Genomic DNA, 26,094 nt, shown 5'->3' with positions numbered 1-26,094 from the left:
CCACAAGTGCACGGCATCCATTAGCTGTCAAAGGAGTACTTGATGAGCTCTTTGTGCGAAGAACAGCCTGGAACATATATTGTATTAAACTCCATTCGTGGCGGTCCAGGCAATATTGTCAGTGTTTTGTATCAGTATGTATACCAGTTGCCGTTCAGTCGGTTCTGACTCATCACAATCCTGTCTGTGTCAAAGTAGATGATTTTTTGGAAGTAAATCACCAGGCCTTTCTTCCAAGGCACCTCTGGGTGGACTTGAACCTCCAACCTTTTGGTTAGCAGCTGAGCACGTTAACTGTTTGCACCACCCAGGGACTCCACTTGGTGTTTTGCATACATCCTTTCTGGTCGTCATGAGAAGATGGGACAACGATAACGTGCAATTTAGTTTCCATTTGCTCTCCCCACTTCCTGTCCCCATTTATTCTCTGCCACTCTGTCCAGCTCTGAGCTCCAGGAGGGTGATCCCCATGGGCTACATCTCCTGGGTTTCCTTGCAGACTGGTTTCCGATTGGGTTTCACCACTGGAACGCACCAGCAGGAGATGGGGGTGGGGACAGTGGTGTCACTTAGAGGGGTATGGGGGTGGCAATCCCACCAGGTGATACCATCAGAGTGGATGACACCAAAATGACTATAAATTTTGTGTGTAGTGTCTCAGCAGAAATTTATTATTTTTTATAAAAACATCCCTGTAGGTAGTTATAACAACAAAAACATTTTTCATAAGCCCAGCTTACATGTATCAATATACCTACAAGGCTAAAACTCTGTGCTCATTTACTTTTTGAGCCTTCCAATACGCTGTCATTATTACCCAGTTACAACGATGCTTTCAATCAGTGGTTTTGTCTGCACCGGCTGCGAGCACGTGCTGTTGTTTTTGTTGCTGTCGGTGTTTTTATAGTCACTAATTTTGTCAAATTTTCAGGTGTTTTAGCTACAATATTTTGGTAACTATCATGGAGGTTGACATGATGAGCTACTGCATGGGGTGACACCAACCCTAGTGACACTACTGGGTGGGGAGGCGACAGGAAGGAGAGGAGAAAGGTCAGGGTGTTTCTCCTCTGCCCTGTCCTGGTTCTGGAGCCTGACTGTGGGCCCCACGATTACAGCTGCTGTCAGCAGCCCCTCCTCCGAGGCACCAATTCTCCATGCATCCCTCCTTTTCCTTGCTCCCTCTGACCTGTTGTTGGGTTCAGGTGCATCCACACCCTGGTTGATTCCCTTAATGCTGCCCACTCATTGTAAGGTCCCACCCCTTCTCTGACTGGATCCAGGCCAGTGGACCCTCGGTCTGGAGTCCGAGGTCACCTGCCAGTTAGAAGTGAAGCAGAGTATGAGCCTACGTGGCTAACTGATTCCAAAAGACCCTTCCCACTGTCTCCTGAGGCTCTGGTTCTGCGAACTGAGTCTGCCCTTCAAAAGCAAATAGCAAGCCTTCAGCTCTTGAAGAAATCCTGCAGTCAAAACCTGCCTGGAAGGACCCACGAAGGCAAAGCACCTGACGGGTCTGCCCCATGACATGCTCATGTGGTCTCACTGCTGCAGACCCCACCTGCCTGTCCTCAGAACCCACCCTAGAGAGTGGCTAAACGTCTCAAGACCCTGCCCAGAGGTGGCTTTTTCTTTCCTTTTTCTTAAGTTGTGAGTAGCAGAAGATGGATTTCCAGGTCTGAAATGCTATGATTCCACAATTCTGGGGGAAGGTGCTTGTGCAAAACTGGGGGGGGGGTCACCTTTGATGATTGCGAAGGCTTCTGTAGCCCTCACCTCCTATGGATGGAATTACTTGTCCTTCAATGGCACCTTCCAGGGGTGGGACCCACACAGGAGGTCAGAACCTCCAAAGAGGTATAAGCCATGAGGAGCCAAGGTGAGCAGACTTCTGTAGGAGCCTGCCCTGACAGCTGAAGAACATTCCAGAAAAACAGCATATCGCCGAATTGATGGCACAGGGAATCCTGTATTATCTGCACTAGGAGAATTATTTTTTTGGAGAAAACTTACATTTTTTTTTTAAATATGAAAGGGCCTGTCATACAAAGAGTTAATTGTTCCACAAGTCTGGATTTTTCGTAAGCTTTTTTCCTCTAAAAAAAAACCAAACAGACTATTTGCATACCATTCCCCCCATCCCCAGGACAATGATGCTGTTACAAAGGGTATGTGAAAAATTGTGAGTAATTCTGCTCACTTCACCTTATGACATGTTTCATTAGGATTTTAAAAACTGATTTGGAGAAAAATGCTTTTGATCTTAAGACTGCCGAAAGGCTGGCACAACACGTCCCCTGTCTGGCAGGAGAAATCATTTCAGGTCTTAAAGATAAAAAGCCCACGATAGTCCATTAACCCTGAGTGAGCTCAGCAAACTCTGTCTGGGGAGAGTCCTGTGACCTGTGGCGATTCCTCTCATTAGAGGATTCTCCTGGGGTTCAGATACCCTAAACATCCTGGATTCTAATCCTGTGTGGACGTCGCCTAACGAATCAAAAAAAAACCTGACTCATAGCAACCCTATAGGACAGAGTAGAACTGCCCCACACAGTTTCCAAGGAGTGCCTAGTGGATTCGAACTGCTGACCTTTTGGTTAGCAGCCGTAGCTCTTAACCACTACACCGCCAGGGTTTCCAGGGATGCTGCCTGGGCCCCCTTAAACAGGAAAAAAATTTCATTTCTTTCCAGAAAGCAGCCACTGTGATCACCTGTTTGCAGAATTCAGGAAAGCAGAAAAAAAAATATATATATATATATATATATATATAATATCTCATGGAAAAAATGATTGAGAATCATTAGACACTGGCTCTGGGAGATACCGTGACCCTGTTTGCAAACATTACAGAGGCCTTTTGTTCGGGGTATTGATTTTTCTCTCTTGGGGATGGAAAGAATGAGATCTCTTGTGTTTTCTTGAAGCATTGAGGACTTGTCCCTCCATCTGAAGTACCTCTAACCAGAAGGGAAGCTGAAGATCCTGGGATTGAGGGCCCCAAGGATGGTGTCCAGGGGGCTCCTGCACCAGGTAGCCAGTGCTGGCAGGGCCAGCCAGAATGTGGGCAAAAACCTGGCCGCCTTCAGTAAGGTAGCCGGAGATGGAATCCACCCAGAGCAGGCTTAAAGGAAGAGCAGCAAGCGTTTTGTGAGCAAATGTATGTATATATGTGTTTATTTTGGTGATCACCTTTGGGCTTGATGGTACTGCCCATTTATGTGATGCCCCGATGTTACAGGAAGGGATACTTGCCTCTTCTGTGGTCTGCCTGGGGGTGGAGACGGAGAGGGAGTATGTATGGGGCCGGGGGGTGGTGGTGGCTGAGGAGTGTTGTGTTATGTGTGTATATGACAGGTAAAGTGTAGTATGTGAGGGGTAAGGAGTGTTGTGCTGTGTGTATGTGAGAGGTAAGGGTATTGCGTTTTGTGTGTGTGCGTGTAAGAGGGGTAGGAAGTGTGTGTGTGTGAGGTATAAAAAGGGTTGTGTTGTGTGTGTGCGTGAGGAGTAGGGAGGGTTGTGTTATGTGTGTGAGGTGTAGGGAGGGTTGTGTTGTGTGTGTGCATCTCAGGGGTGGGAGGGTTATGTTGTGTGTGTGTGAGGAGTGGGAGCGTTGTGCTTGGTGCCTGAGGGCTGTGTGCTCTTCATGTGGAGAGGGAGTAAGAGCCCTCCCTCATCTGAGAGGAAGACCCCTACAATTGAGTTCTCTCTCTGCCATCTGCTACCATGCGGTCTTGGACAAACATAATCTCTCTGCACCTCAGTTTTCACACCTGTAAAGTGAGGGTTAAAATCTCTCTCACAGGGTTGTTGTGTGGTATATATAAAAATGCCCGGTGTTAACCCATCCTTGCCTATTTCTTTCCTATATGCTGGACCCATGAGGCAAAGTTTTGAGACTCACCCCTGTGTCTCAGTTTTAATGGTTCATCCCTTATGCTCCCATGCTTGTCCACACCTCTCACTTTGTGGCTGTGGAAACTGAGGCCCACACAGGTTTTGTCAGTAGGTCAAGGTCATATACGTGGTTGGCAGCAAAACCAAGTTTCTGGACACTGCTTATCCACATTCCAAGCCCGTGCTCTTTCCGTTACACCCACTGCTTCCTCAGGAACGCCCTGGAAATCAGTAAGAATCTTCCAAAGAAGTAGCCTAGAGAAGTCAGAGACAGACAGACTCCCAAGGTCACAGGTTGGCTTGTCATCTCACCAACTAGAAGAAAAGACTCTTCTCATCGGATGGAATGAGCAGCAGAAGCAAGTCCCCACAGGCTAGGAGGGGCCTGGAGTGCAGGGAGAAAGTGCAGGGAAGGAAGAATATGGAGAGGAGAGAGTCTGCAAAAAGGAGTGTGGAAAGAGGACCTACTGCCAGAGACAGTCAGGAGGCAGAAGAGGTGAAACACAACTGGAGTGACTCTGGCTTGAAGGTGCACTCAGTTAAGGGGCATTCATTCCACACTGAGGAGGCTGAGTGGGGAGCCAGAGGAGCAAGGGCAGTGAACCCTGAGTCATCTGGGATCAGATATTCTATTTGCTATTCACAAACTGTGTCCTTGTCTACCATTACTGAACACTTTAAAGATGCTATAGAGGAATCCTGATCAAAAGGGGGAAAAATGAGGAACAGAATTTCAAATTCTCATAGAATCCAGACTTTCTGGAACCACTGAGGTTGGATGACCCCCTGAAACTATTGCCCTGAGATAATCTTAAAACCTTAAACCAAAAAGATCTGCTGATGTCCACTTTAAACCAAACAACAGTTTAGCTTAATCAGTAAAGAACGTTTGCCTTGAGCATTATACTCTTTTGAAGCACTATCTATGTGGGATCAAATTGAGAACAGCAACTTGGAAAGTTAGATAGGAAACTTAAGGAGCAGTGAGTTGATGGTAATAGAGAAGAAACAAGTCAGAAAAAGTGGGTGAGAATGGTTGTGCAACTCGGAGAATGTAATCAATGACACTGAATTGTACATGTAGAAATTGTCGAATTGGTGTATGTTTTGCTGTGTATGTTTTCAACAACAACAATAACAAAAAACCCCAAAAAACAAAAAAAATTATGATTAAAAAAAAAACAACTCCAAAACCTGTGTGACCTTGAGAAGATTACTAAGCTCTCCAAATCTCTTTTTATGGGAAAATTAAGCATATATCACTTTCTCTACCGCTCCCTTTTGTCATGAGGATTAAATGAGATCATTTGTGCAAAACACCCAGCATGGTGCATGGGTGGTTAAGCTCTTGGTATGGGCGACTTCCCTCGCCTCCACCCAGTTACCTTGTCTGAAAAATGGGGGGGGGGGAATTCCTCTCTTCAGACTGCTGTGAGGATTGAATTAGATAAGGCACTCTGTAAGCAGTACTTCCTTAATACAGATTAGACCTCCCCCTTCCCTTAAAGAGGACTCCCAGACTGGTGGAAGTTCCCTCTGAGAGACTGAGGATGGAAGCGGCCCATAAATTACTACATTTCACTCAGCGACTGTTTCCCAATTCTCTGCTACTGCTGTACTCTTGAAGTGTCTACCTGAGTTCTGGCATACGGTTCTAGAAAATAGATCCTTTGATGGTTTTGTCGCAATATCCTGGGAGCCAGAGGAATGCAGGCCAAGCGTTCTTTGTGGGACTAGAATTGGGAGGAGATGTTGATCTTGCCCAGCTAGACTGGACACTAGAATATAGACTACAACTAGATGTCCTTGAAAGATACGGATGGTGGCTTCTCTGTACACCAGAACTGGGCAAGTATGTTCTGTGAAGAATCTGTAGGTATTCATCAAAATGCCAGAGGTGGCTAGCAAAATAAGCTTTGAGGGCCCAGGCTAGGGATGATGGTGGCCATGACTGGGTGGAGAACGGTGTAGTTATGGTGGCCTGAATTAAAGGCTTCACATCACTGCCATTCACTAGAACTTTCTGTGATGATGGAAGGTCCTATTTCTGGGCTCTCCAGCATAGTAGCCACGTATGTACGCACTTGAAATATGGCTAGTGTGACCGAGAAACTGAGGTTTTGATTTTATTTAATTTTAAGTAATTTAAATTTGAACTTAAAGAGCTGCATGTGGTTAGTGGCTGCCATGTTGGACAGGGTAGCATTATACAGATTACAGTATCCCATCAGTGGCCACTTCCAAACAGGCAGAGTTTCACGTGGGTGTGTGTCACTTCCGTCGGTTCCCAGGGCGACTGGCTGTGACCACAGGCATGCTGCCCCCGACCAGTGAGTGAAATTAGGCTGAACAGATTAGGACCTTGCTTAGTCGAAGGACTGGGGCCAAAGTGAGGAGAATTTGGAAGGACCAGAGAAGGGGACCACGTCCATCTGTCAGTTTGTTTTTATTGTGGCGACTTGCCTGTTGCTATGGTGCTGGAAGCTATGCCACCAATATTTTAAATACCAGCAGGATCACCCATGGTGGACAGGTTTCAGTGGAGCTGCCAGACTAAGACAGACTAGGAAGAAAGGCCTGGCAATGTACTTCTGAAAATTAGACAACGAAAACCCTATTGATCACAACAGACTGTTATCTGATACAGTGCTAGAAGATGAGCCCCTTAGGTTGGAAGGCACTCAAAATACACAGCAGCCGCGACAATGGACTTGAGCATGCCAATGATCATGAAGATGGCACAGGACCAGGCAACATTTCATTCTGTTGTACTTGGGCTCGCTGAGAGTCAGAGCTGCCTTGACAGCAAGTAACAACACCAGAGAGGGGAGGGACAATGCAGGCCACAGCTCAGCACCAGAACGTCCTGCAGGGGCTGGGGTTTTTGATTCCTGAGCAGTCTCAGGCACCCTGCCTCATAGCCTCCATAAGACTAGATGTCGCTGGCCTGGTAGGTCCTGTCCTGATCAGATGTCCCTGGAGCAAGACAAGTAGTTGGCAATAAAGTAACACAAGTGACTCTCCATGGGCCTCACAGAGCTGTGCCCCTCTCGGACAGCACTGAGCCCCTGGTAGGAGGGGTTAGTCTCCACCCAGCCTCCTGAGGAGAGGGTCTCCGCAGACCCCAGCTCGGTCTATGCTTGTAGAAGAAATGCATGGATAAACACAGTGACTTTGGTAGCGAGTGGGTGGTGTGAGGCGGCCCTACTTTGACCCTCTGCTTCTTCTTGATAAGAAAGGGAGCCCGTACGGCAGGCGCACCCACAGCCTGTGGAGGTGGGGTGCCTGGCATCTTGGCAAATTGGAGGAGCTCGACCTGACTCATGCCTACTGCTCTTCCCCTACTTCCTTTCTTGGCACTTGCTTCCCTCCCCCATCCCCAGGGCTGTCCCCAAGCTGGGCCACGTTCCCCGCTTCAGATGCAGTTCCCAGCCTAGCCTGGAAGGTGCCAAAATGACCTCATTTCTCCCCAGCCGATCTCGAGGGAAAAGCAAGCCGTCCCCTCCACCCTCACCTCTGCCCCACACAGGCCAGGGGCAGGTTACTGGTGTAAGAATCACTCGGCCAGTTGCATGGAGGCCTGGAGCTCTGTCAAGATATCTCTTTGTGACCCTGTGCTGGGCAAGTCATTTCACCCCTTTGGGCCTCGGTTTCCCTGTCTGTAAAATGATGAGGTTGAACAGTCCCTTGCAACTCTAGCAGTCCAGGATTAAAGCAGTTTCCAGTGAAATGCAATTATCTGAGAGGCTTAATCACTCCAGGCAGTTTTTCCATTTGAAAGAGAACCTGGTTAAGGCACAGGAGTCTCTAGTGGGCAGCCTGTGGTGGGGGAGCTCCCTGAAGCAGGGTATGCTTCTGTCTCCTCCAACCCCAAGGGACAGAGGAGCTGAGGGCATCCCTTGACCTTTTACAGGGAAAGGCCCCGCCAGTCCAAGTTCTCCGCAGACAGGTTACGTGCCATCCACTATGGATATCTACCATTCCTGAACCTGCTTGGCGGGCTAAAGGGGAAAACCTGGCTTGAGAGCAAAAGTTCAGTAAACAGAGGAATTTTGTGCTTCAAAACTAAGTCTCCTGGGAGTTTGAACTTGCTAGGGTGCTAATAAAAGGAACACTAAACTGGGCGTCCTGTGGACCTGGGTTCTAGGCTTATTCACAGGCTGTGTGGTTGTGGGCTGGTCACCTTCCCCTTGATTTGCTTGCCTCATCTTCCAAGCAGGGGTAATCACCAACCCTGTGGGCTGGCTTGGTGGGAACCAAAGGGAGTCATGGATCTAGTGTTATGTGGATAATGTGTGTATATATATATATATATATATAAAATGTCATACGTACGCAATGTTATATAGATAATGTATACATATATAAAAAATGTTATACATATATCTAAAAGTCATACATATACAATGTTATATAATGTATATGTATATGTTATACATATACAATGTTACACCTATAATGTTATATAAAATATAGATAATGCATATAATGTATACATATATAACGTTATACATGTGTAATGTTATATAAAAACCAAAACCAAACCCGCTGCCTTTGAGTCGATTCTGACTCATAGCGACCCTAGAGGACAGAGTAGAACTGCCCCATAGAGTGTCCAAGGAGTGCCTGGCAGATTTGAACTGCCGACCTCTTGGTTAGCAGCCGTAGCACTTAACCACTAAGCCACCAGGGTTTCCAAAGTTATATAGATAATGTATATAATGTATAAACATACATAATGTTACATATATGTTATATGGATAATGCATATAATATATACATATATGAAATATTATGCATACACAATGTAATATAGATAATGAATAAAACTTGTACCTATATATAAGATGTTATACATATGTTATATAGATAATGGGAAACCCTGGTGGTGTAGTGGTTAAGAGCTACAGCTGCTAAAACAAAAGGTTGGTAGTTCGAATCCACCAGGTGCTCCTTGGCAACTGTACGGGGCAGTTCTACTCTGCCCTGTAGGGTTGCTATGAGTTGGAATTGACTTGACAGCAACAAGTTATATAGATAATGTATACATATATAATGTTATACAGACATAATATTACATATACGTTATATAAAACCAAAAACCAAACCCATTGCTACTATGCCACCAGGGTTTCCATATGTTTTATATATATATACACACACACACACATACATAAAATGTTATACATATATAATGTCATGGAGCCCTGCTGGCACAGTGGTTATGAGCTTGGCTGCTAACCAAAAGGTTGGCGGTTTGAATCCATCATCCGCTTCTTGGAAACCCTATGGGGCAGTTCTACCCTGTCCTGTAGGGTTGCTATGAGTTGGAATTGACTTAACGGCAGCTGCTTTTTTAAAAAAAATATATAATGTTCTATAGATAACGTATATAATGTTATACATATATAATGTTACATATATGTCATTTAGATAATGCATATAATGTGTACGTATATAGTGTTATACACACACACATATATAAAACATTATAATGCATATAAACGAGTTGCAGTCCACTTTGACTCCAACTCCTGGTGACCCCATGTGTGTCAGAATAAAACTGCTCCACAGGGTTTTCAGTGGCTGATTTTTCAGACGTAGATTGCCAGGCCTTTCCTCTGAGGCACATGTGGATGAGCTCAAACCCCCAATCTTTCGGTTAGCAGCTGAGTGCAATAACCATCTGTACCACCCAGGAACTCCATTTTATATGTAATGCAGTGCTAATGGAATGTGGTGGGGATGGCGTGCTCACGTGCAGACACAAATGTCTGCGTGGTAATAATCAAACAGCAAAACACCAGATTCCTTCTTGCAGTGCCTGAGAGTATGTGCTGTGAAACAGCGAGATGCTAAATCACGCCCGAGCTGTTCTAAGGATTCGGCAGAAATGTTAGTGGCAACAGATACTGCCTTGTTCCTTCCAGGGAGATTCATGTTTCAATGGAAGTACTTCGCTGCTGGCTTTAGCCCAAGATACAGGCACAGCCCTTTCCCTGACCTCCCGTTCAACCCGGAGAGTGGCAGGGGCTCATTTCCTGCCCCAAGGGTCAGAATCTGACTGGAAAACATTGGAAACAGGAGCTCGTGTTGGGAGAGCCTTAGCAGGACAACAATGCCCTGTAAGACCAGCTGATTTACGCTTTAGGGAAAATGAGGAGCCATCAGCCTAGACAGGAATCCAGTGTTTTCATGGCTGCCATGAGTAGAGATGAAAGGACTGGGTTCTAGCCTGGATTTGGAGATTCCTCTGGGTCCCTGTGCAATAGGAGGTGGGCAGCTGAGGTAACTGATCAGGACCTTCTGGATATAATATTCTAGGAGACAGTGAAAACCTACGAAGAGAGGCCAACCTAAGACAGGGGGCAAAGGCCCTGAGATCAGAGGGTGCCTGTCTGAGAAATAGCTAAGAGGCTGGTGTGGTTAGAGGAGAAGCAAGTAAAAGAGAAATAGATTACACTGTCAGGGAGGTAATAGGGGGCTGATTGTGGAACCTAGGGACTTATTAAGGAACAAGAAATGGGCCAGGGCACAGAAACAAAGCCATTCCCCAGAACAATGGGACAGGGTATCTAAAAATAGCCTGCAAACTTCTTTAAAGTTGCCTTTCAGAAGCAGCTGGAGAAAACCAGGCCCAGGGACATTCGCAAAACATCCACCTGTGACCACTGTGTGACCTTGGGGCAGTGAGGGCTACAGTCCCAGCCGGGGAATTGAACCCGGGGAGCGAGAGACTGCACAGGCACGACACCCCATAATAAGTCCTGCTATGAATCCCAAAGGACTCTGGGATAGGAGCCATCTTGGAAAGTTGCTGCGCACGCACCTTAGTTAATGTATCCCTGCCTGTGTCTATGAATAAACATGAATCTTTTCCCACCCAAGAGCTTTTATTCTGTTCTGTGAGATGGTGGTAAGAGTTGCTCTAGGCCCCCCTCATCTGCGCTTGCAAGCCTCTTCAATAAAGCTTTGCTCATGCGGAAAACTACGTGCCTTACCTGCACATTCTTGACCAGTGAGAGGCAAGAACTTATTCCGGTAACAAACCCACAGGTGGTTTCAGAATTTATCAAGATTTCTCCTCCTAGCACTTGGCAGCAAGGTGGCCACATTCTTGGGAAAAGAAAGAGGCTGTGTCAACACCACTGTCTGGAGTCTGCAGCATCAGGAACACCCTAGTTGTGGAGGGTGTTGAGCCTGAAGTGCCCCAGGAGAAGAAATCAGGGAACTTCTGAACCTTTCAGACCGCTGACAGCTTCCAGTCCCTGGGAAGGCTCCCAGGCCACACGGCACTCACCTTTGAATGGGGATTGGGCTCGAGTCACCAGGTAGAGGCTTCTGCTCTTGCTCTGTGGCTTCTGGCGGACATGGTAGCCCAGCGTGTTGCAGCGGCCCTTCTGGCAGCTCAGGCACAGGCCCTGGCTGAAGCTGCCCATGTCGCTACACAGGTAGGCTGTGCTCTGCAGGCTGCCGTGTAGCAAGGAGTCGATGAAGAGGTGCACGGATCGCTCGTGGGCACACTTGATAGTCTGGGTGATGGCTGGAACACAGAGGGCAAGAAGGACTTTATTGCCCCTTGATGCTGAGTACCCTCAACTCAAAGATCACCTTGTTTCTCAGCCCACAGAAAAAGAAAAAGAAAAAAAACCCAAACCAATTGCCATTGAGTTGATGCCAACTCATGGTAACCCCAAGTGTTTCAGAGTAGAACTGTACTCCATAGGGTTTTCAATGGCTGTGATCTTCTGGAACTAGACTGCCAGGTCTTTCTTCTGAAGCATCTCTGGGTAGAGTTGAACTGCCAGCCTTTCAGTTAGTGGCTCAGCACTTAACCGTTTGCGCCACCCAGGGACTTCCACAGAAGATTAAACCAAAAAAACCCAGTGTCATTGAGTCAATTCCAACTCATAGCAACCCAACAGAACAGACTAGAACTGGCCCATCAGGTTTCCAAGAAGCAGCTGGTAGATTTGAACTGCTGACCTTTGGTTAGCAGCCACACTCTTAACCACTGTGCCACCAGGGCTCCCACAGAAGATTACCCGCTGCTGTCGAGTTGATTCCAACTCATAGTGACCCTATAGGACAGAGCAGATCTACCCCATAGGGTTTCCAAGGAGTGCCTGGTGGATTTGAACTGCTGACCTTTTGGTTAGCAGCTGTAGCTCTTAACCACTGCACCACCAGGATTTCTCACAGAAGATTAGCAAATTAGAAACAAGCAGTGGACCAATGTGGCTGACACCCTGACAAGAGAGGGATGTAATAACCGACTGAAAACTAAAGCAAGAGTAGACCCACCTGGGGCTGTTTAGTGTAGAGGCATAATCTCGTCACCTCAGGGCTCCTGAGGGCACCTCTCTATTACAGCATATTTTCGTACAAGTCTTAATAGGAATTCCAATTTAAAAACCAGGGCTTCAGACTGGTTGATTTTGGTTCGAACCCCTGCTGAGAATTTGCATTTCTAACAAGCTTCCTGCTAAGCATTTGCATTTCTAATGAGTTCCCAGGAAGTTATACATGAAAATCATCTGGGGATCTTGTTAAAATGATTCTGGTTTAGTATATCTGGAGTGGAAATGCAAATTCTCCACAGGGGATCCAACCAGAACGAACTGGTTTGAAGCCCCGCTAAGAACATACCATTATCACTATATTATTTAAGAAAGCAAGGCAGTGTAATTCATTTTAGAAATATTTCTATCTCTGACCGTTAAACATACACAAGTGCTAATGCCTTGCAGTTGAGTTAACTGTGTGGAGCGTCTCTTAATAAAGTAGAAATGAGGCATTCCCATGGTGCCTGAGGGTCTGGTAAAAGCTGATGGCTCTGTTGCAACGTCCGCTTATGCCCAAAGCAGCCATTACACCCCCTAGGGAACCAGCTTGGAAAACCAGCATGGTGAGTGGATTTGGAAGGACGTGGCCCATAGCCAGGGTTTCAGTGGGCCTGACCAAACAGCGAGTGGAGTAGGTCTGTCTACCATGGATTTTGAGCCTTTCTTTTTTAACTCTCTAGATTTTAATCGAATCTTTATTTATTCTCGTATCAATCTCACATCTCAATCATTCTTCAAGGAATGGGGAGGAATCACTACCACAAGATAGGGGAAGAGCTGTATGTGAAATCAGAGCACTAGGTAGCTTTGTCTAAAGCTGTTTCCGGAGTATCTGAAGGACAAATGCCAAGATGAGTCATCTCAGTTCCTCCTTGCTAGTGGCTTTTTTTCCTCTGGGCACCTACTATCAGGTGAGAGGTAAGCAGACCGCCTCCCATACAACCTCTCGTTAATCTTCAACACAGCTCCTGAGGCCGATGTTACAAATGAGGAAACTGAGCTTCAAAGACTTTCACTAACTCACCCAGGTTCACAGAGCCAGGAGGTGGTGAGGCTGGCAAAGCAGTTATAAATAAAATGAAGGTTAATATTCTGTTCACCACCACCCACCTGTCAGTTTGTTGTACTGCAGTGGTTTGCATGTTGCTATGATGCTGGAAGCTGTACCGCTGGTATTTCAAATACCAGCTGAGCCACTCATGGCGGACAGGTTTCAGCAGAGCTTCCAGGCTAAGACAGGCTAGTAAGAAAGGCTTGGGGATCTACTTCTGAAAATTAGTCAATGAAAACCTTTTGGATCACAACAGAATGTTGTTTGACCTGCTTCTTTTGGACAGGACATCAGGGAGGATCAGTCACTAGAGGACATCATGTTTGGTGAAGCAGGGCCAGCGAGGGTATGGGAGACCACCGCAAGACGGGTTGGCACAATAGCCTCAATGACGGACTTGAATATGCTGGTGATTGTGAGAATGATGCAAGACTGGGAATGTCTTTTTTGTTGCACATAGGTCCCATGGGTCAGAGTTGACACTGTGGCAGCTAATAATAACAATTTTGTTCAGGTGTGGCTGGGAGAAGAGCACCAGAATGAAAAGACTTTCAAACAGGAGGGTTAGGTAAACAGAAGAATCACATCAAGGTTGGGTGAACTGAATCAAAGGCTGGTTTCCATCACTTTGAAGTTTAGCACAAAAGAGCAAATGGCCGTGGTTGGTCTGATGTGTTCAACAGACAGAGTTACTGAACGCTGTCCTAGAGGTCAGTCTCAGAATTTTCAGGGTGTAGATGTGGGAGGAGGGCTAGCTGGTCATGGGGACCTGCTGGTGACTGGAGGGACTGCGACCTGAGAGAGATGTAAGGAATGATGAGGGGAAGTTCCCAGAAGGCTCTTGGTGTGGGTGGGTGGAAGGCTGGGAGTCCAGCCAAGATGAGATAATGTCAAGCTTGAAGGTCAGCCTGATATGCCAGAGGTAAGGGTGGTGACGTAATCTCCAGAGAGTATGTTCTCAGCTCGGTTTAGAATGACTGGGGTAAGAAGGTGGTGTGTCGGGGTGGGTGTCTCCAGCTGGCGGAGAGTGAGCCAGCACGTTTTAATTGTAAACTCTGAGAAATATGGGTTACCTATGGAACGTGCGGTTTCCGCTGACATTTTTGTTCTTTAATCCTGTGCATGTTGCCAATGTTCATATTAATGTTGTTTTAGGATTTAAGAGAGAGGTAGGATCACAACCCAGATAATCCCAAATTCAATTTCTGCCCTGAGGTAAAGGACCTAACTAGGGCATATTTGAATCTGAACCCCAAAGTCAAAGAATCTCAGTGATATCCTGTAGGATCAGCTGATTAATCTTTGGGGTGGTGGTGGGAGGGTGGGATTATTCCCACTCTTGTGAGATCAAGGATCAAGTAGCCATGATCTATTATTAAATGGATGCTCATGTGGCCTGGAATAGAGAAAACATGAGTGAGGAAGCTACCAGAGAAGATGGGATAATCATGGGTGTCAGGATTCAATGTTGAGAAGGGCTAGTATCCCAGGGGAGTCCCTGGGTGTTGCAGATGGTTAACGTGCATGGCTGCTCATCGCAAGTTTGGAAGTTCAAGTCTACCCAGAGGTGTTCCAGAAGAAAGGCCTGGGTATCTATTTTGGGGAAAAGAAAAATCAGCCATTGAAAACCTATGGAACACAGTTCCACTTTGACACACATGGTGTGGCCATGAGTTGGAACTGACTCAGCTATAAGTCATCTGGTTGTAGTACCCCAGAAGAGACACGGCTGGGGTGCACTGTGTATGGGAGGAGGTGATTCCTGATGGTGCCCCTTGGCTCACCCTCAAGGTCTAAGCTCCAAGGAACTCTGTCTGTCAAGCGGTGGGGGGCTGCTTGGGGAACACCAGCCCTTGCCCACCCCTACTAGGCCTCTCTCTGATTAGGCTTGGTGACCACATACCCTGGGCCCCTACTCTTGCCAAACTCTTCCCAGAGTCCCACAGATTTGGTAGCTCCAGATGCCCCATGGAAGTGTGGTGCCTTCTTTCTCACCATTTAAGCCATGCTTGGCGAAGTGTTTGTAGAGCTCCAGGAAGTGGCAGCCAGGCTGGGAGGAGCCTCCATTGGGGTAGAAGTCATAGTGGGCCACTGGCCTTTTGATGCCCACGCTCAGGCCCATGTGCTCCTGCGTGAAGGTGTGGATGGCGTCTACAAAACTGGCATCATCTGGAGAAAGACGGTCACTGGGGGGAGCTCCCTCAAACAAGGGGCCCGCGGCATCTAGCCCTAAGAGAAAAGCAAGGGCTAGGTTAGATGGGGGCATGGGGAGGGGAGGAGAAACTCTCTTCTTAGCTTTTTGATACAGTATTATTACACCTTAATGGAGCCCTAGTGGCCCAGCTCCAACGGCAACTGGTTTAGTGGCGCATTTGTTAAGAGCTCAGGTTGCTAACCAAAAGATCGGCAGTTTGAATCCACCAGCCGCTCCTTGAAACCCTTTGGGGCAGTTCTACTCTGTCCTACAGGGTCTCTGTGAGTTGGCATCAACTCAGTGGCAACGGGCTTGGTTTTTTTTTTTTTTTTTTATTACACATTAATAAGCTAGCAGGAGGAACAGAAACCTAGGGCATAATCTTTCTGTAGAAAGTCTTGCCACAAACTTTTCGCAGTAAAACCACAGCAATTCATGGTATTGAAAATTAGACATAGGCTGGACTGTAACTAGGGGGAAAAGAGGCTTCGGAAAGTACCCAGTGGTAGAAACAGGATTATAGCGGCAATATGGATTTATCTAAGCAAGCCAATTTTAAGTTCTTTTCAAGTGCATCTGTTTGCATACGAAAAACAAAACAAAACAACAAACAAAAATATCCTTATGTGTTCATTATAAGTAGTTCTAACCATCCATCAAAGAAAACACTGTTTGCCTGCGTGTTGTCAATAATTTTCCTAAACAAGCTGGCTTTTCTCCTATACTCATGCCATTTCTTTGGAACATCCAGAATAGCCTTGGGACATCAAGGTGAGCAAATAGGACCCTAGAAGCCCTTGGTCCCTGAGTGACAGATGGGCTTGCCTGAGACTAGTGGCAGCTCTTGGCTGACTCCAGCTGGGGAGCATTGATTCACTCAAGCTTTTCCCTGGAGGACCCTTGGCTGTCCCGCAGCAGCCTTGGCTTCCAGCCCTAGCAGCGGTGAAGAGACTGACAGTGGGTATGCAATCACTTGTTCCCCAGCCCCCATCCACAGCGACAAATGAACTGTTTCTTGGTGTCATTTATATCCCTTTCTCCATCAGGCTGATGATAGGGGGCTTAGCCCTCCTGCTGTCCATGACATGTGTGAGTTTGCCTGAAGCCTGGTGTGACCCACAGCACCAGGCAGAGAGGAGGGGTCCTGGGCTTGGGCCCGATGCCACCTCCCTGCCTTCTGACTCAGTCTCCTGGCCCGGGTTCCTCAGTGGTGGCCTCGCTGGCCTCTGGAAAGCTGGCACAGGAGGCCTGCTCACCCTGAGACTGCTGAGGACTAAGTCAGCGAGACCAAGTGCTGATCTGTGGACCAGGCCTCACCAATCACCAAACCAAAAATCCAAACCTGTTGTCGAGATTTTGAGTCATAGAGACCCTACAGGACAGAGTAGAACTGCCCCACAGGGTTTCAAAGACTGTAAATATTTACCAAAGCAGACTGTCACATCTTTCTCCCAAGGAGCAGCTGGTGGGTTTGAACCACAGGCCTTTTGGTTAGCAGCTGAGCACTTAACCGCTGTGCCACCAGGGCTCACTGATCACCAGCAAGATGGAAAAAAATAAGGGACAAGGGTATGGGTTCTCATAGTGACAAATTTATTTAAAGGTCTGGCGTTACCTCTATCCTTTTTCATATTAAAATAAATTCCCTCTTTTAAGAAGTAATGGTAGATAGTAGTTGTTTTAGAAATGTTCTTACTTGACAAATTCACAACCCTTAGACAGTGAAATTTTGTTTTAGTCGGAGGGGTCTTGAAGGATGAATAAGAGTTTGGTAGGTAGAGTAGGGGTGGGTGGATGAGGAGGGTAAGACGTTCTGGGCAAGCGGAACCAACAGCACATGTGAAGGCCCAGATGCAGGACAGGCCGTGGTGTGCTTGTAAAGTGGAGGCATTTCCAGCGCAACGGAAGCCAGAGCTGCTGAAGGGTGTGGCAGGAGAAGCCGGAGACTCTAGGGAACCACGTGGAGAAGGGCCTAGCCCCTGCCTCCTGGCTCTTATCCCTGTAGCTCTCAGTGGGCCTCAAGACTTCAGCTAGGGAACATTCTGATCAGGGGTAGTGTGGACAGAGGAGCTTTCTTTCACATCTCCAGCTTTTCCTGGGTAACAAAAGCCGTTTCTGGGTGGGTGTGAGGCTCAGGGCAAGGTTTTGGGTGCCTCCCGTCCCTCCAGATACCACCCGTGTGCTTCCCAGATGAGAAAACCGAGGCACAGGTGTGGCTGTTGTGTTGCCGCAAATTAAGGGCTGTGATTCTTGACTGCCTAACTTGCCACGCTGGGCTTTTTAAACTATAGACAAGAAAATAACAATCTTTCCTGCTTCAAAAGTATACAGAGAGCCCACTTTTTAGGGCCTACTTGGTGTATCAGTGAGAGCATTCGTTTGAGGAGAGGCAATAGAAATTAAGGCTGTAATCTGCTCTGAGTTCTCTGGGCACTGGAGTCCATGGCAGTGGGCATATTTGAAACACAGTTCCAAGCCTCCCCTGAACTCCAGTACAGCATAAGGGAGGTGTCTTAACTGTGAGACTCTTGGAAAAGCCAGTCCTTGCTCCATGCCCCCGGGCATTTCTGGAGTTTACAGTTTGTTAGTTATCGGGCACAGTTACCTGTAATTCTCCCAATCTTGTGTGTTCCGCCAATGTAACTACCAGCAAATCCTGAGACGTGTGCACCCAGGCTGTACCCAATGAGATGAACATTGCTTCGAGAAAATTGCACAGATTCCTGGAAGACAGCGGGGTGGGGGGAGCGGGGGTCGGGGGTGGAAATGAGGTGCTTCATTCACCCTCCAAACAAACTGGGTTCTTACCTCCCTCACTCTCTCCTCTCTGATGGGCTACCTGGGACCCTACCTGGCAGTACTGTCTCCCACATTGACATTAATGCCTGCAGGAATGACAGTGTTCATTAGTGTGGGGTTTGTTGGTTTACAGGGTGCGTTCAGAGCTCTTAGCATAACCAAGGGCTGAATATCAAAGGATGAGTGTTTGGGGTGGCGGGAGAAGATGGTTCTACAAAACAGGGGTTCACATGAGGCGTCTAAGAGAACCCTGGGCTCAGGTCCTTGTCTGTGCCTGACCATCCTCGTGAGCCCGGTGGAAGCAGTTCTCCTTGCTGCGTTGCTGCTGGACACCAGCTGAATCCACGCTCTCTTGGAGGGGAGAGGCGAGGAGGGATGCAGAGGTCTTACCTCCAGCCACTGGAGAAGAGCGGCCACCTCCTTGCCCACCAGGCGGGTGTTGCGGACAGCAATGACATAGTGCTGATGGGCCAGGGTGACCCAGTCCACCAACCCCACGTTCACGGGCTGCGACAGCCCAGACTTCAGTGCAGCCACCAATTGCCAGATCCAGGCTTCCAGCACGCCGTCCACCTGAGGGTATCCCACAGGACAGTCAGCGTTGCTGGGAGGGGAGGGGAGCGAAGGGCCTGGCACCCCCTTCCTCTTTCTCCCTGCCCACTCCTCCTTCCTTCTCCAGCTCCTGGATGATGTTAGATCCAAGAGAAAGGAATTACCACGGGGCCCCTCAGCCTCTGGACCCCCGACATTTTGTGCTGGATACTTCTTCGTGTGGGGGGCTGTCCTGCGCATTGTAGGATGTTAAGCAGCATCCCTGGCCTCCACCCACTAGATCCAGTGGCTCCTCTCCCACCCACTGTGACAACCAAAAATGTTTCCAGACATTGCCAAATGTTTGGGGGGCGAGGAGGTGGGGGAGGATGGGAAATCACCCTGCCCTGAGAACCGCTGACTTAACAGTTCTCAACTTTGGGACTTTCTGAGCTTTAAAACAATGAATGGAAAAGTCTGTGAATCAGCACAGAAATCTGCCCTGTCCTTTGAAGGTCATCTCCAATACCACTTCCTCTGAGAGGTGCCCCCTCTGCAGCCCACAGAGTTGGTGGGACCCTCGCCCACTGCCTTCTGCTTTGCTTTAGAGGGACCAATGCCATGGCCTGTAAGCAGTAAGAGCTTGATGAAGGTTGACTGAAGTGAGAGGCATTTGTGGTGTGTCCTGAAGGATAAATAGGAGTTCAGCAAGAGGAGCTGAGTGGGCAGGTGGATGCTGTGCTGGTGGGGTAGGGGCAGGTGCTCGGCAGAGGGAACTGTACCTGTGGGGGCAGAGCTATGAAAGGGAGCAGTATGTCTGGAGAGACAGAGAAGCTGGGCGTGGTTACAGGTAGACTCCAGTGAAGGAGTGGGAGGGGAGGCTGGTGAGCCATTCCCAGGCCTCAACTGTCATCCTGGGATAAGACGCAGCCATTTAGTAAGAGTTCACCAAGTGCCTTCTACGTAGCCAGATGCCTTTGGTTCAAATCTTGGCTCTTCCAGGCACTAGCTGAGTGACCCTGGGCAAATTATTTAACGTCTCTGTGCCCCAATTTGGAGCCCTGGTGGTGCACTGGTTAAGGGCTTGGCTATTATCCAAAAGGTTGGCAGTTTGATTCCACCAGCCACTCCTTGGAAACCCTGTGGGGGCAGTTCTACTCTGTTCTATAGTGTTGCTGTGAGTTGGAATTGACTCAGTGGCAGCGGGTTTGGCTTTTTGTTGCCCCAGGTTTGTCATCTGGAAAGTAGGGATAATCTTAGTGCCTCCCTTTGAAAGCTGTGAGGATGAAATAACACATGTCAGTCACAGCAGTGCTGGGACGCAGTAAGCACCCAGTCAATGCTACTCATCGCAGTTGTTGTTTTTATTACTGTCATTGCTGTTATTGTACTACTATTAGTAGCAGTCATAATAAACATATTCCGGGATGGGCAGGATTTCGAGAAGGAAGAGCTTGCCTTTCCCAGCATACCTGGGTCACAGCAAGGGTGGGTGGGTTTATGGCCCTGGTCAGAGGACCCTGCAATCTGCAAGCTGCATTTCTAAACAGAAGACTCATTCATTCAATCATTGGTTCAGTCAACAAACATGTTTTGAGCCCCAGACACACACTGGCTGCTGTCCCACAGTGGCCGGTGAGATGAGAACACGGCCGAACCCTCTCCCTTCAGGGGCTTGCAGCCCAGCAGAGCAGAGGACAGCCACACAGACAATGGTAAAGCTGTGCAGCGAACAGTGCTGAGCAAGCCTGGCAGCCTGGGACCCCAAGCGGGATGTCTACTGCCCCTTGGGGGAGGGCTGGACTGGAGGCAGGAGAGTCTGACGTGGGATTGTGCCCTATAGGAAAAGTGGGGGTTAATCAGGAGAAGGGAGGCGAAAGGATATTCCTGGCAGAGAGCATGGCTTGGGCACAGGCCAAGGGAGGGGACACTGCACGGTATGTGGGGGGCTAAGGTGGAGGCAGGAGGGATGGGGGAGGGAGGGGGAGGTGAGGGAAGCAGGGGGAGGCAGGGGGAGATGGGGAGGCAGGGGAGATGGGGGATGTAAGGGGGATGGGGAGGCAAGGGAAATAGGGGAGGCAGGGGGAGATGGGGGAGGCAGGAGGAGGTGGCTAGGAGGCAGGTGAGGTGAGAGAGAGGAGGGGGAAGGTGGGAGGGAGGTACAAGCAAGGGTAAGATAGATGGGGGTTTTGAGAGCATTTTTTTCAAATAGATGGCAGGGAAGTATTTCAGAATCATGAAATAGATACCATAATCTTTGGAGGGTTCAAATTGTGAATTAAACTCCAATTCGTGGGTGGGCTTGGAACCAGGGGGGCAAAATTTCCTCTTGGGGACAAGTCTTCACTTAGTTTGGCTTCACTTGTTGCCTACAATATCTTTTCTTCCTTCTATAATAACAGAATGTTTAGCATCACTGAGAGTCTGTCACCAAGAGGTCACCCCTAGCAACCTTCTTTGCACCCGGGTATGGCCAGTGGGATGTAATTGGAAGCGTTTCATGGGTGCTTCTTTTTTTTTTTTTCTAGGAGCCTAACCTAAAGAAACCCTTCTTTGACCCTTCTGTGTACATCCCATACCACATTGTTCTACCTGGAATACAGATGTGATGGCTAGCACTCTAGCTCCCACTTTGGACTCTGAGGGTGAGAGCTATACACTAAGGACAGTAGAGTAGTAAGCTGGAAGGAACTGTATCCTTGAGGACTTCATTGATCAAAGCCATCTAACCAGTTTTGGATTCCATACTTCTGGACTTCTGCATGAAATGGAAAAGACCTTCTGTTTTATTTGAACCACTGCTAAGCTGGGTCTCCATTTTTGCAGCTAATCCTTACTGATATGACATCTCACTGGGGGTCTGTCTGCTGGCCTCCTACCTCCTACGTCCTCCCAGAAACACCCACCTTCAGGTGGGAGCCTTCCTCTGGCACAGACTGCAGTCCCTTATGAGCTGTGTGACCTCTATGAGCCACATTTTATTATCTGAAACATGGAGATAATTATATTTTCCCTGCCCTGCTTACCTCCCAGAATCAAGCTAATCAGTGAGATAATGTACAGGAAAGTCCTTCGAAAATTAGAATGTGGTTTACAAATACTATGGGTGAAGTTATTATCACCGGCTCCCCATCTTTTTATTAAAAGTGAACACACTAGGGAGAAAAAAAAAATAAGAAAACTTAAAAGTAGAGAGAAAAAAGGCCCGTCAGCCTCTCCTACCGACCACCCGTGGATTATCATCACCAGCGGCCGGGAGGCGTTGAAACCACATTCCTGTAACGTGTTGGGGTGATAGGGCCGAATCTGACAGCCTTTGCCAGCTTCTTCAAAGAGCAGAAATCTACTCTTCATCTCCTGCAGTGTTTCCTTTGTTTCAACATCTTGAGAACTTCTCAGAAATGGCTCTGGAATACAAGGTTGGGTACACTGTTTAGTCTGGCATCTGTTGTCCTCTGCCAGCTCCGGGACCACCCAAAGGTTTCTAAGAGCACAAACCAGTGGGGTTAATGTGGGGTCCTGGACGTCAGCACAAGCCACTGTTTTCGGGAACAAAAGAGCGCTTCCTGCAGAGTGGCCACTTCCCTCCTGGGAGACGGCGGAGGCTGACCTAAGACGATGTTCACTGAGGACCTGTCACTGGGGTCTAGGTGGCAGATCCTCCATCCTGCCATCCCGCCATCCCACTGACCACAGGACCTGGTACCAACCAGTCAGACTTGTCTCTCAGGACTTCAAACCAGAGTAGCTCTAGGACATAGAGAATAGAGGACAGGAGACCCGAACTGAGGCTTGGAGAGGAAAAGCATCTCGTCCAAAATCACACTGCCAATAAGTGGTAGAGTCAGAACTTGAACACGGGTCTCTCTGGCTGCAATTCCCATCTCTACAGCCCCATGCTAGGAGACAGTGAATGAAAGTGCCTTAGCAGATACTATGGGACAGTTCCACTCTGTCCTATAGGTTGCTATAGGGTCACTATGAGCTGGAATTGACTACAGTGGGTTTGGTATAGGTTTATGTACTCTCCAAGGAGCCCTGGTGGCATGAATGGTTATGTGTTCTTCTGCTAACCGAAAGGTTGCTGGTTTGAACTAACCCAGCCGCTCTGTAGGAGAAAGACGTGGTGATCTGCTCCCGTAAAGATTACAGCCTAGGAAACCCTATGTGGCAGTTCTACCCTGTGGGGTTGCTATGAGTCACAATCAACTCAACAAGCACCTAACAACAACAACAACAATGTATATTATCTCATGTTGCTCAACAAGCTCTTACTTGCAGACACGCCGTATCACATAAGCTTTGCCTGGACATGGTACGGGGGTGGAATCAGCATGTGGACGATGGCCAAGGGAGTGCTGGACTCTGCTTGATGCCAGAGTGGCAGCAGGGAAGGCTTTTCAGGGAAAGTGTTGCTTGACCCTGGCCTTGAAGAATGAACAGGGGTGTGCGGGGGTGGGGTGCTTTCCATCTCAGGGAACCCCGTGAGTAGAAGCACAGAGTGTCAAAGGTGGTGGGCATTAGGAGGCAGAGACAGGCTGGATCCAGCCAGATCCTGGCCGCTGAGGAGCCCATCTTTATGCTCAAGGTGACAGGCTGCTACCCAGGAACTTTTCAGCTAAAAGGGGTAGGCCAGTATCCATTCTTATTCCTTCAGGGATTGTGGTGGGTAGGGGAAAGGAGAGAAAGATCATTTCTAAGATTTTACCTTCTGTTATTTTATCGAATGGACTTATAGCCTCTCTTGGGAAAACCTCACGCCGACTGTGAGCCACTTTGGAACAAGGATTGGCAGTCACCCAACAGCTGTCAGGTCCATGGTATGGCCCAAAGACAGACACCCCTGCTTGTAGTCTGGGTGAAGCCTGAGGGGCCTGTGTCTCCAGGCTGGTGGCACCCCAACATGGGTGACATCTTTGTTGCCAAGATTAGGGATCAAACCAAGAGCTGAGGGGAGGAAGCTCTCACCCTCCCTTCCAGCAGATGGTGGAACCCCTGAGGCTAAGGAGCAGACACAGGCCACACCGGCATTTTTGGTCAATGAACTCAGTTCAGTCCAATTACTAAAGACCCAATCATTCTTTCTGAGTACAAAGTCATTCGGGCTTCTCAAATAATAAGTCTTGGGCTTTTGGTTTCAGGGGACAGCAGGACTGAGAGATGATGAACATAGAATGTGCAAGGGGAAGCATTAATGAAACCAATTTTCCTACCCAAAGGTTATTAATTTGAAAGGCTATTAATTCCCAGCAAAGGGCAATGATTATTTTACTCTGATGACACAATGAAACACATCATATTTTATTAAAAGAAGATGTGAGAGAGAATCTGAATAACGTTTCTGGGAGAAAATTCCCGCTGGCCTGTGTGGCTTCCCAAAGTGCCTGAGCCTGCCTTGCTCCATGCAGGCCCACCCGTGGCCCACACTACCCATTTTATTGGGTGTCAACAAAACAACAGTTGCCATCGAGTCTTGTTGATTCTGACTCATGGCAAGCCCATGTGTGTCAGTAGAACTGTGCTCCATAGGGTGTTCATGGCTGATTTTTTGGAAATAGATTGCCAGACCTTTCTTCCCAGGTGCCTCTGGGTGGACTCAAACCCATAACCTTTTGGTTAGTAGCCAAATGTGTTCACCATTTGCACCACCCAGGGACTCCTCATTGGGTGCACTGCCCTCCTAAGCCAGAAGCCAGAGGTTCCCTTGCACTCATTCCCCAGCTCCCCAATTAGACCAAAGCTTTGGATTCCTAAAACCCCTTGAATTCAGTGCTTTTGTTCAGGTGCACACTGTTTTCTTGCCTGGTTTATCGTAACAGCCTCCGGACTGGTCTCCCTCTGTGCAGCCTTGCCAACCTTCCTCACACTGCCGCTTGAAGACTTTTCCACAATAGACATCTGGTCTTGCCACTATACCCTTCCGTGACTTCAAGGCCCTTGGCATTGCAGCTACTCCACCGCCTGCTTAGTAACATTTGTTCTCCCACCTCCTCACCACTCTCATCCTTCTGCAACCCCAGACCTAGTAGCTCCTCAGCTGATATCTTGCACCCCTGTACCTTTGCTCCCTCTGTTCCCGCTGACTCTATGGCTGATGGCGAACTCTGGTGCATCCATTAAAATGGAGCTCAGATGTCACTCTTTCAGCAAGCCTCCTTGCCTGGCTTCCTCCTGCGGCCAGCACCATGCTGCGTACCTGATCCTAATGTACTTGTCATGCTGCCCGGGAATTTCTTTGTTGAAGTGTGTGACCTCCCTGAGGTCAGAGGCCATGTCATTCATCTGCATATCCAACATGGAGGATGAGCTGGGCTCATGGTGGGCGCTCAGTGAATTCCTAGTGAGTGAGGTGGTTTACTGAGGGATCCAGGACTTGGACCAAAGGCTAACATTTGATCTGACAGTCATTTATACATTGAAGCTAAATGTGGCTAATTTTCTTTTACTCAGCTATACCTTCCTTCATTTCGGGATAAAAGAGCTCGCTGGAATGCCAGGGGGACCATATGAAAACACAATGGGGATAAAATAGTACCTATCTCATAAAGCTGCCATGAGGCTGCAGTTGGAGTCTGTTTGCACAGAGCTCAGAACAATGCTGGGCGCATAATTAGCACCTGTGTGAGGGCGAGTTATTCCCTAGGTACTGATTGGAGCACTCAGCATCTCGTGTCTTTATCTGTGAAATCCTTTCTCTCTGTGAACATTTATCCCAGTTGCTCTCACAGGACCAGATCCATCTCATGTTTGTTTATTCTGGATTTAGCTGGAGAATAAACTCTGGTCTGGGTGCTGAGGGCCTGTGGGCCGGGCCCTGTGGGAAACAGTTGTCAGACAGAGAGGACGGCAGACATGCTGACTGGGCTCTCTGTTTTCCTCTTTCCTGGGGCTGGTCCCCCTGAAGAATTTGACTGTGTACCTTGATTAATACTCTCCCTCTTAAAACTACGGCATCATCCCCAAAGTCTTATCGTTGCTGTGTGTTTCTCTCCACTAAAATGCTTGACAAAATAACAGTTTTTAGAAGATGTGCCTGGAGAAGGAAATGCTTCTGCCCCACACAATATGCAACACATTTCTTCCCTCATAAGTGACTCAGTTCCCTCACAGTTTATTCACAGAGTTATTGTGAGGCTTAAATGACTCACTTATTTCATTTTCTTGGTCTATCCTGGCCTGGTTTTGCCAGCCTTCCTGCAGCCTGAGACTATACTTCTTCCTGTGGATTCCAGGGAAGAAGGTAGCTAGAGGCTGTGTTTTCTTGCCAGAATTTTTTTT

General features: G+C 48.0%; 1 protein-coding gene across 1 annotated transcript in view; it reads right to left on the bottom strand.

Annotated features, from left to right (window-relative positions):
* The window catches only part of LIPC (lipase C, hepatic type), a 30,368-nt gene extending 11,409 nt beyond the window's left edge, over positions 1 to 18,959 (bottom strand). Inside the window, exons 1-4 of the mRNA XM_049905773.1 lie at positions 18,676 to 18,959; positions 18,092 to 18,209; positions 15,288 to 15,521; positions 11,197 to 11,439 (exon numbers count right to left, since the gene is read on the bottom strand). Of these exons, the coding sequence (XP_049761730.1) occupies positions 11,197 to 11,439; positions 15,288 to 15,414 (370 nt within the window). The 5' untranslated portion in view covers positions 15,415 to 15,521; positions 18,092 to 18,209; positions 18,676 to 18,959. The remainder of the gene's footprint in view (positions 1 to 11,196; positions 11,440 to 15,287; positions 15,522 to 18,091; positions 18,210 to 18,675) is intronic.
* Positions 18,960 to 26,094: the final 7,135 nt, after the last annotated feature.

Source organism: Elephas maximus, chromosome 13 (assembly GCF_024166365.1).
Source record: "Elephas maximus indicus isolate mEleMax1 chromosome 13, mEleMax1 primary haplotype, whole genome shotgun sequence".
Taxonomy (NCBI): Eukaryota; Metazoa; Chordata; class Mammalia; order Proboscidea; family Elephantidae; genus Elephas; species Elephas maximus.
The sequence above is the reverse complement of the archived record's forward strand: the minus strand, read 5'-3'. Positions and strand labels throughout refer to the sequence as shown.